This window comes from Bidens hawaiensis, unplaced genomic scaffold (assembly GCF_021521415.1).
Source record: "Bidens hawaiensis isolate Kalapana, Puna unplaced genomic scaffold, B.hawaiensis_p1.1 tig00004412_1, whole genome shotgun sequence".
NCBI classification, from domain to species: Eukaryota; Viridiplantae; Streptophyta; class Magnoliopsida; order Asterales; family Asteraceae; genus Bidens; species Bidens hawaiensis.
In genome coordinates, this window is record NW_027491265.1 from 105,618 (window position 1) to 117,230 (window position 11,613).

General features: G+C 34.3%; 1 protein-coding gene across 1 annotated transcript; it reads left to right on the plus strand.

Moving 5' to 3' along the window:
• Positions 1-9,129: 9,129 nt before the first annotated feature.
• LOC143626514 (uncharacterized) lies at positions 9,130-11,370 on the plus strand. The gene has a single exon (XM_077096586.1). The coding sequence runs from the start codon at positions 9,130-9,132 to the stop codon at positions 11,368-11,370; it is 2,241 nt and encodes a 746-aa protein (XP_076952701.1).
• Positions 11,371-11,613: the final 243 nt, after the last annotated feature.

Genomic DNA, 11,613 nt, shown 5'->3' on the forward strand with positions numbered 1-11,613 from the left:
TATTGATTCTAAAATAAAAGCTTGTCTCATCATGTCATCAATAAGGAAACTTATCAATCTAAAAAAAATCTTAAAATCAGGTTGGTATAAAAAAATAAGAGACTGAATGAAATGGTTTATTACAAGGGAAAAAATCATGTTTAGTTGTCATATAATAATAGAACGAATCATTTCACAAAGAATGAAATTCCTTTCAAATATATTATTTTCATTCTTTTAGATATAGATTTTTTTTTCATTCTTTAAAGGATGAAATCAATAATAATAATAATAATAATAATATATTATGATTATTATGAATTATTATTATATTATAATTATTATTACATTATCAAGGTTATTATATTACTATTAATTTTATTATATTGTCATTATTTTTTGTTATAATATAACAATTATTATATTAGACTTATTATCATATTATCATTAATATTACTATTTGACGACTCAACGTTTCACAACATAGAGGTATGGTTCACCATTTTTATAATTGTTTTTATTCGTTTAATGATCTTGTTGAAAAACGCAGGTCTTAAAAATGAGCTAATAAGAATATTCATATTATTAATACTTATTATAATTACTAATTAATAATAATAATAATAATTAAAGGAGGGTCATTCCATTCCTATATGATAAGCTAAACACAATTATGAATGGTAATATTTTATTTTATTTTATTTTATTTTATTTTTCATTCCATTTCACATCAATTCCATTCACTCATCCATTTTATCACGTTATAAGAGCATTCCCAGTGGTTTCTGCAAATTATGTGAGGGAGTTCTTCATTTTTTAGAGATGATTAAAAGTGGTTGTGAGAGGAGGATAGAGAAAATGTTACTGTCCATGCTTAAATTTGGAAAAACACACTGTTCACCTCTATAATTTTTTAATGTTTTTTAAAGTGGTTGTGAGTGAAAGAGAGAGAAAAGGTAATGATAAAAGTATAAAAAAAAATATTATTTAATTGAAAATTAGAGAAAAAAGATAGTGTTTTTAGTATAATTATAAAGATGGAGATGGAGAATCGACCGGGAATGCTCTAACAAATAGACCCTATAAAAGAATTTAAGATATGAATTATGAAGTATTAACTATCACCTCCTCATGTAAATTGGATGTGGTTTAATGGTAGAGCACTCACTTTTCTAGTGAGAGGTAAGGGTTTCAAACCTCACTATCACCAATTTATATGGGAGATTGAGGGATGACCCTGGCTTGCCAGGGTTCGAGTCCTGATCTCACCCGGTTTTACCGGCTCCTCGCTGTGGTGCCGTTTGGCGGGCGTGGGGGTCGGGTTTTATCCGGGGAATTCCTCAATGGGTGGACCGCTAGGGGCTCCGTCCGTCCGGACTCGTGGCCGGCTCAGGCTACCTTTAGCGAATGGAAGCCGCGTACGAAATACCGAGCGTTACTTAGTTGGTCGTTGAAAAATAAAAATCACCTCCTCATGTCATGCCATTATAAAAATAATAGTCAATTCCAAGTACTCTAATATTTATGATGATTATTAACTTTTTGGTACGTAGTGCACCATATATATATATATGGGGTCCCATGCATATATGACATGCCAGCTATATATGCGCGTACTACGAAAGACACCAAGGGTGACTGGCTCTCACGACGATTAATTATCATGCATACGTACACTACCACTTTCCGGCGGCTGATCGAGCACACGCCGGGTAAGCTCGATCAACGCGGCACCTACACGCACCATATAAACCCATGTCGGTCTTCTTCCCATTTCCATCATCTTCATTCAAATTTCAAACAAACAACCCACTACCGCTTTTAATTTGTAGCAGAAACAGTGATTGAATGGCCGCTGCGGCTGCTCGGCCTCGGTTGATACCAAAAAGGGGACAAGTGCTCAGAAACAGCTTTAAAATGATAACCTCTTGCCTTTGCTGCTGCATTGGAAAGCCGAGTGCCCGTTCTAGAAAGTCAGCTTCGGTTTTCGCTTACAACTGATGATTAATATGTTTGTGGACTTTGGTGTGTTTTGCTGGTTTTGGATTTGGTTTCGGTTTTGGCTCGGTTTGTGTTAGAAGATATGGAAGAGATGACATATTTTTGTGAAAAATGCTGGAAATTTGAAGCATTCTTTGGAAACTAATATAAGATGATTATATAATAAATTTTATTTAATTTACAAGTAAGAAACAAAATTAGAAGTGTGTTAAGGTTTACTGTTTGTGGATGAAATCAAGATGGTTATATATATATATATATATATATATATATATATATATATATATATATATATAATAGTTCTAAAGAACAATGGTTAGACGTTGATGGTCATTTGTTATATTTGAGTCTTTTTTCTGTAGCTTTATGAGGCTTTTGTGATTTTTTTTTGTTGTAATTTGTTTCTTTTGGTTAATGATAATATATTTTGTTTTTTAACTAGCTAGCGTTAAAGGTCGCGCTATGTGGCGATGTTGTATGGGGTGCCAGCAAGAATGAATTTGTTACATGGTATATTGATAAATAATAATATAAATCATCTTGGCTTTAACCTACGTGACGGTAAAAATAAGCAAGCCATACATTAACTAAAATGTTTGGAGTTAAAAATCAGCTTTGATTATGATAAGTTTAATAAAAATAATAATTTAAAAATGAATTATATGTAATAAAATAATAAAAAGAAACAATTAAAAAACTTAGTAAATTGATAACTCTATTAGAGTTTAGATATATAAACTTAAATTACTTAGAATCGTTATGGTTTAGAAGCCGTATGATAAAAAAAAAGTAAAATGAAAAAAGGGTAACGTCAATTGTTTAAAAAACAAATATTATAGTTTAAGACCTTGGTGATGGTTGTTTGGGTGGTGAAGGTAGGAAACCCCATTGGGGCACACCACTGTCTGTTATTTATTATTTAAGAGTAGTTAGAGTGATTAGTATACTTGATTAAAGGAGGGAGAGAGCATGTTTGTGTGAAGAGGAGAGAGAGAGAGAGAGTTGTGATTGTTGAAACTTAGAAAGGAATGTTGCCTCTTGTTTAGGTGACCATGAGATCATGGGATTAACGAGGACTGGGTTTAGGACTGTAACGTCCGACTTTTAGAATAATAAATTGTAAGGCCAAAAATGTGACTTGCGATATCAAAGTATGAAACCCGTTATATATTTATGGTCATGAAAATAATGTCGACGAGAGGTCCGGACACGAAACGAGAGCTTCGGGACGCGCGTTTAACTTCAATGGGGAAAACTTCTAGAATGTTAGTTGTTTGGCTATAAATAGAGCCTTATGTTGTTAGTTTTAGTGTGTGTTTTCCATGGTGTAAGTCATCCAACCAAGGGGAGCTCACCTTGGGTGGGTCGGTTCGTTTATGAATATGTCAAATCTTTAACCGACAACGAGATCGTTCCTTTATTTTATCTTTATATTATTTATTTTCGTCGTTTGATTTTCCGCACCCGTCTCGAGCAAAATTATCAAGAACAAAGCCGTTCGTTGTCGGATCCGATTTCGGGACCTACAATTGGTATCAAAGCGGGTCGAATCTTATGATTCAATTTTGTTCTTGATATTCAGGTTCTATTTCCGCGATTACCCGAACCGAGACGTTAATCCCGTTGAAGTTTAGAAATTAAATTTGAAGTTTGGAAATAAAGGTTGGAAATAAGTTGCTCGAAGTTCGTCTTGTGTATGTAAGTCTGGATTTGTAGTTGTTTTTGAGGTTCGTCTTCGTGTTTTTTTTTTCAAAATACGAAGAACAGTGGGTGTGTTCGAAAGAGTTCGATACTGATAAAATTCAGATCTTGTTTGTTATGCATTAAATCGACAAGAAGGAGGTATTTTCAGGTTGTTATTGGTGGCTGTGACGGGTTCAGTTTGTTGGTTGTAACCGATGAGAGCAGGTTGTGGCTGGTGTTGGAGGAGGGAGAGAGCATGTTTGTGTGAAGAGGAGAGAGAGAGAGAGAGAGAATTGTGGTAGTTGAAACTTAGAAAGGAATGTTGCCTCTTGTTTAGGTGACCATGATATCAAGGGATTAACGAGGACTAGGTTTAGGACTGTAACGTCCGACTTTTAGAATAATAAATAAAGAAATATTTAAATAAAGTTTGTTATTTAATCGTCATAGAATGATAAATTATAATTAAAATGAAAGATTGTAAGCTTAATGGATATGGACTTAACAATAAAACATGGACTTAGTGAATTAATGGGCCTAAGGTCCATGAGTTAAGGGTATAAGTACCCCTTAAACCTTCCCTAAAACCCTAGATCTCATAATTCCATACATTTTCATTTTTTCCAACACACACTCTCCCTACTTTGAAACCCAATGACGAGATCCAAGTCGTTTTGGTGATTCTCGCATCTAAACGACAAGGAAGAACTAGATCTAGCTCGTGACAAGACCAAACTCTAAACCGGATTCCGTTTAAGGTACTTTTGTAGTGTAAAGGTGGTTCATTTGATGTCGGTTCGCCATGAAAATTGGTAGAACTATAGATCGGGGCCTAAGAGTTAATAAAAATATAAACTTGATATTAAAAGATGAACTTTAGGAGTCGGATTCGTTTGACTCATTCGTTAAGTTCGGCTCGTTCATATTTATAGACCTAACGAAAGCTAAGATAACAATAATAATAACAATAGCATGGAAGGCAAGTTGGTAGAAGCCACTTAGGAAGGGGCAAAAGGGTCGCAGGTTTGAAACCCGGCTCGAGCGTTTATTTTCAAGAGAAACAGTCCCAGAAGCGAAACAGGCCAAGCGAAGCGAAACAGTTCATGCGAAGCGAAAAAAAAGTTCATGCGAAGCAAAAAAAAGTTCATGCGAAGCGAAACAGGCCAAGCGAAGTGAAAAAGTTCATGCGAAGCGAAAAATTTCATGCGAAGCGAAAAAAAAGTTCATGAAAAGCGAAAAAGTTCATACGAAATGGCTCATGCGAAGTTGGGCTGCAAAGAGAATGGAATTGGCCTAGCTACTAATATAGCTCTGATGGGCTTGTTCTATCCAAGCCCAAGGGTTAATAGGCCTATTCATTATTTAATCCAAGATGAACCAACACAATGAACTAACCAACCTAGTCACCCCGTATAACCCGATATATTCGTAAGAGAAATAATCCGTTAAAGCATAGAAACATATATATAAAACAATGGGAGGATATGAACGCAAAACAAAGACCGTCATTAAATGAAGTTATTTCGTTAGACTTGTTAGCCCAAACAAACGAGCCTAACTTACCAAGTACGGTAGATTAATAAATACAAAGTTAAGTAATTGTGTTTGTTGACCATACCTCACTCCCTTAACACTATTAAATTTAAAGTTAAAGGATAAACAATTAAATTTAAAAAAATGATGATCCAATCATGTTGGAGCACGTGGCCCACTCTTAATTTAGTACTATCAGAATTGTTTTGTTAATGTATAGAATTAATCTTAGAATTTAGAAACCTTTCGTCTATGGTAGCATCAAAAAGCATAGGACCCAAACCAAAGTAGCTTTACGGGTCAAACAAACAATAATTTATATTTGCACTGTTTAGATAAAGAGTGTTTTTGGAATACCAAATAAGATGCATGCATGCAAGCGCGTGACCCCATAAGACTCTTTCAAGCTTCTGGAGGCTTCTAATCTTCCATGACCCATTAAAAGGAAACTCGTTTAGGGTGGGTGGGAAGTCCAACTCATTCCATTTAAGCTCGTGTAAAGGAGCATTTAAACATTCAAAGTTGATATTATATATTAATGTTCACTATTTGTTTTACAAAAATAAACATACTGCATACTTTCCATGTAAACACGCCGTAAGCCTTTAGACGAAAAGACGATGGCCAACCCGGTTAGTGTTTCGCTGAACCCGGCTACGGTCATACAAACGTTCCAGTGAATCATTTGGCATGTTAGATCGAAAACAGATCTGTAATTTCCACCCATGAAGGTGAGGTTTGAAATTAGAAGTGAGACCTAGTTTAAAATATGAGATTTTTTTTATATATAAATATTAGGGATCAAGTTAAAATAAGAAGTATGATATTTGTAGAAAGGCTAAGAAGTAATCTAGATCATTAATTTTAAATTTGAATGATTGAGATTAGTTTAGGGAAAAATTAGATATAAAACAAGGGGAATGGCAAAAAAGGAAGAACGTACACATAGATGTTGATTTTCTCTCCTCACATACAAGACACGTGTTAATTTCTCCTATTGTTTTAAAACGTCAATAACTTTTTTATACGACATCATTTTTTAAAAAAATAATCACTTTAATAACGAGCGTTTTTTTATCTTTAATATGAGTATCATATTGTTTTATAAAAATTAAAAAACGTTAGTGGGTTTTTTATACATTGTGTTATAGGTATAAGTATGACCATTGTGTTTTACTAAATTGTGTTTTATCATATTGTGTAATTTAACATAACTTTTAATGTTTTTTTTTTCTCCATTGTGATTTACGTATTTTACGTTTTAAGATAGTCCTTTTATTAATTGTGTTTTAGCATGATATTTTTTATATTGTGTTTTTCTTTTTTTTTTCACCCTTTCATCCTTCAAAAATCATGACCACACAACCACAATACACCAACCATTATTACAAAGAGAACTCAACAACAACTGTCGAATCATCATCACCAAAAACTATACCAAGATAACTGTGTTTGTCTTTTTTAACACATCCACCGTGGCAAAAAAAGCATATGCTGTTACATTATCATGGGCTCCTATCGAAATTGGGCCTTGTGCAGCTGCACCTCCAACACATAATCGGTTCTGATAAACATAGCGGGCTTTGATTAATTACTTTGTTCTAACACAACTAGCGGGCTTTGATTACTTTGTCCTAATCCAGTTAGATCATTTACACACTATCCTTCATTCTTAACCCCATCTTCATATTTTAATAAAAAAACACTTAAAAACTCACTCCATTTCATTCCCCATCCCCATACCTAACCCTCATATTGTTATGAAAAGGCAAAAAATAAATAAATAAAAAATCTCCCACGCTAATTTTTTTTATAAGTTGATGCAAGTAGAAAATAGAGAAAAAGTAATTAAAAATGAATAAAAAGCATAGTAATGGAATAGAAATAAAAGTGAGGAACTGAATTTGGGAGACTTTTAGAAAATAAGAGATAAATTATAAAATGATGTGTTTTAGTTAATTTAAAAAGTTGGAGATGGATGTAGTGTGAATCAATGCTCTTACTAGTGATATATTATGCTTAATTTCTTTAATTTCATTTATATTTACTGTAAGCTTGATTGAAGCAATTATTTTCTCGATTTAATGGTTCATTTGGAGGAAACATAATGATATTGTCTTTAACAAAAATGACCTAAAAAAGAACTAGCTGGTTGATTCGATTATGACCTTGGTGTTTTTATGGGTTTTGAGTAGAATTGTTAATTTTAAAATTAGCTAGACTGAGTGGTTGAAAAACCCGCTCTTTGTTATTTAATTTTGGTTCTTGCCCCGGTTAAATTCTTTTTAGTCGGTGGCTTTTAGTTATATAATTGATTAGCTTGTAAAGAAAATCAAACCACCAAGCTGCTAGAAGCATGAATTTGTTGAATTATGAGTTTGAGCTTTCTAGTATTAAGGTTGAACTCCTTTAACTTTCTTTTTTTGAACTGTTAACTTTTATAAACAACCAATACAAAAACAAACACCAAGCACACTGACATGCTAACGCCATAGCTCGGAGAGCAGCGCAAAAATCGAAACAAGAAATTACATGAAGTTAAAGTTACACCAATTTACCCAATCTACCGATCTATATTTAGACTTATTTTAGAAAAAACAAAAAAAAACAAGGACCTTATTATCTCCTAAAATCTCTTCAATTTTTACTTCCTTTAACTTAAGAGAGCAAAATAACAACTTGACTCGCCTCCAAACACATTTCTAAAGTACGGGCCCTACCCATTTATTGTTTATTATTTATTAATTTCTTTAGATACTTTATTTTAATTTCTATTTATATATTCACATACATAATGCATACATGTAACATAACATATTTGCGTAATTGCATAATATAATAATTATTATATCAAATAGATTTGATATATCAAATAATAATATACAAGTGGCATGCTCATTTAAGTTAGTGAGTATAGTCAAGCTAAATAATTAAAGCTCTGCCCGAGCTTGTTCACTAAATAAGCTATCATAAAGGCTTGATCAAGCTCATTTAACTTGACTCGGATTGAACTTTTAACGAACTAATCCGGATTAGCTCGGCTTGTTTCACCCTTATTTTTTTTAAGTTTGTTATATTATTGGTCTATTAATTAATATTTAAATGCCTACATTTTATTTTCTAAGCAGCAAAGAGCCGGATATCCGAGATCACCCTTCCACCTGAAAAACATAACGTAGTGACCCGTCCCATCTATCCATAAGAAAACCTACAACTAGAGAAACTCACCGGCCCAACCCGGAACAAATTGCTTCAAATGTGACTCGTGGAGTCGTGGGTACCTCCCATAAGACATAAGACAAGTTACAGGGCTACAGCTTAAAATGCCTACATATTATTTAGATGTTTTTGTATCAACCACTAACATGAATCTTCTGAAGTACTTATTCATAAGTATCAAAAATTTGTTTTTGTACTTATTCATAAGTATCAAAAATTTATGTGTTATCTGTGCCTCTTAATGACACGTAATGCATGTCATTAAAGGTATTTTTTCTAGTAGTGAGGCACATCGTTCGACTTCATGTATTTTTATATTGAGATACATCTTCAAAAGGTCTTTCACCTCAAAAGCATAAACCGATGGTATGTTGCACCAAATACTCACATCGCACGGCTAGTTATTATTTTTTTTTCTCCAGAAATTAGTATGTCAATTGTATCAATGTTCTGGATATCACTTATGTCCACACGTTTTAGAGATTGATTATCTCGTCCACATTAAATTTCATTTAACATTAATTGTGTGACACCATCTTTCACATGTTTCTGTCTTAACATTTAGTGTTACTTAATTCCAAAATGTCCACATTTAATAAAATTTGTAAGGCGTAAAATGAAAACTGATCCTCGCGCTTAACTAGTCTACAAATCATATAAGTTGATTGCTCATGGAAATTTCATTCAGTCACTCACAATTCACAAAATCTAACTATGGATCCCATCACGGAAAATGATATTCAGCAAATTAAAGATGAACTGGCGTCTAAGTACAGTAACCTTCCATACGGATTTGTGAATTTAATCGAGAAAGCAGTGTCCCAAATAGAGCAGCAAAACAAGTTCAGTCAACCTATGGTGTGGATTGGGATTTATATTGCAGTAGCTTCTTTTTTCTGTATCCTACCAATAGTGGCTGATTTAATACACGGTTTCAAAAACAAAAAATTATGGTTTCCATGTAAATACTTTACTCTCAATGCTGCTTCCCTCACTGTCATAGCTATTGCAATGAAGTTGCCCATGGATCTAACTGATTCAATGCCACATGCTGTGGACCAGGCTGCAAAGCTGGGAAGCATGGCATTTATGTGCACAATGATGGCTAACTTATTGCCTTCTCTAGCAACCATGGACAGTAAGGAACTTCTCACAAACACCATAGCTTTGGAAGTTCTAGTAATCACCTTAGTCGTCAATGTATTCATCCAGACAGAAACCGGTGAGGTTCCCAATTATGAAGCTCCTTATTACCATATTGTTATTTTTAACACTTGGAAGGTAGCAATTGGTTATGTGGCTATGTTACTTGCTTTGCTGATGATACACGCATGTTCGGCTTTAATGATTCCAAAGGCAAAACAAATATTAGAATCCAAATACAAAGCATGTCAAGAAATAGCTTTGAAGGATCTAGAGTTGCAACAACCAACAGTTAAGAAGCTAAAGCAGCATGTGAAGAACCATTGGATCATGGCCGGAACTGGCAGCCCCCAGTTTATGACAGTTAGCTCTGCTACGACCTCTGCTGCCGGGGTAATATGCGTTGCAAGCACTTTCATACATGTTAATGTTATGATTTATACAATACCGACTATGAACAATTGTGGGTCGGATTATAAGAGGTCTGTTTCAGTGATTTTTTTAATACAATTTACTGGAGTAATACTAGGAACAGTTGCTCCTCTTTCTAGGTGTTTTACATCCTTAAGCTTTGAAATGTCTATAAAATGGATTTGGAACCATATAAGGGTCTTTAAAGTAGAAAGCTATTATACCAAGAAGTTATCCGAGTGGAAACGTAGTAGCATACCGTTGACATTTGGTAGTCGTAAATACAAGATTGTCATCCAGAATCTAAAGGTCCTGATTTTGGGTTTTTGTATAGGAATCCAGAAAATGGTTGTGGTAGCATGTAAGATGATAGCACTGATCCCAAACTTGTTTGTAATTGGTATCTTGTGCTGCTTTCATAGCTGGAACTGGTTAAATAATGTGTTGGTAGAGAGACCTTCTCAAGTACAACACAACAGAGATCTCAGTCTGTATGTTCTACAACTTCAAGATGATATGGAGCTTGCCATGACAACACTGAAAAGCATTTCAAAATCCGTGAACCATGTGATCGAAAAGGCTGAAAAGCATAAGCCTAACTATCTTATGGAGCTTCTAGAGGAATATAGTGGTTTTGAAGGAGTTGGAAAGTATGACATGCATCAAGCCTCACCTTTAACCAAAGAAAAATATGTGGACTGCTGGAGCTTACCGGTAGTAACCCTGACGGCAGTCGCCATGTCTCTTCCTAACATCCAAAAAGAAATTGTTGATAGGTTGTTAATGAGTGTGAGTGAAGGCCTTACATATGTCACACATATTGTTGAAGCCCTCAATGCCGCTGAGGAGTATGTAAGCATTCAAAAGTCCGCTACAATGTTGTGGCTAGAAGTTGAAGTTTACCACAAATGGTTAGGATACAAGTTGCTCAACCCTCATCTTCAAGTTAATGCAACAAAAGAGATTATTCAATGGTTCAGTGATACAGCTAAAAAGATGGTCACTGAGGTGGAAAGTAAGAATATGAAAGGCTCAGATGATAACACAATGTACATGTCAGCATCTGCCAACTCAATGTACCGTATCACCCAAACGATCCTAGTTTCCTACCATGCCGAAATAGATCAGATTAGCCAAGAGGAGTTGTTTATGCAGTTGTCATCAATGATCTCTAACATATTGGCTGCTTGTCTCACCAACTTACCCCGAGTCATAGCAATGAAATGCCACACAAGTGTTATAGAGAAAAGGGAGGCCGGTGTTCATACTGCAGCCCGACTTCTTGGTGAGACTATGCAGATTGTTAATAGCCTTCAAGATCGTGTGCTCCCAATGTTAAATCCTGATGAGTTAATGTTAATTGATAAGTGGCGTGATTGTTTTCTGCATCTTTCTTCTTAAAACAAAGATGTTAATTTGTTCGAATTCATGGAGCTAATCAGGTAACGAGACTATGCTATTGGATGTTAAATACAAATATGTATATTTGAGAAATTTATGAAACTGGTTTTTAAGGATGCACCTATATTCGGTTAGGTGTATTATTTGTAAAATCTGAACAGTTTTCATTTAATTTTAAAACTCGTGTAGACATTTAGTTTGACTAAGGTTGGTTTAGAACGAAAAAAAAATCGGCAAATCAAT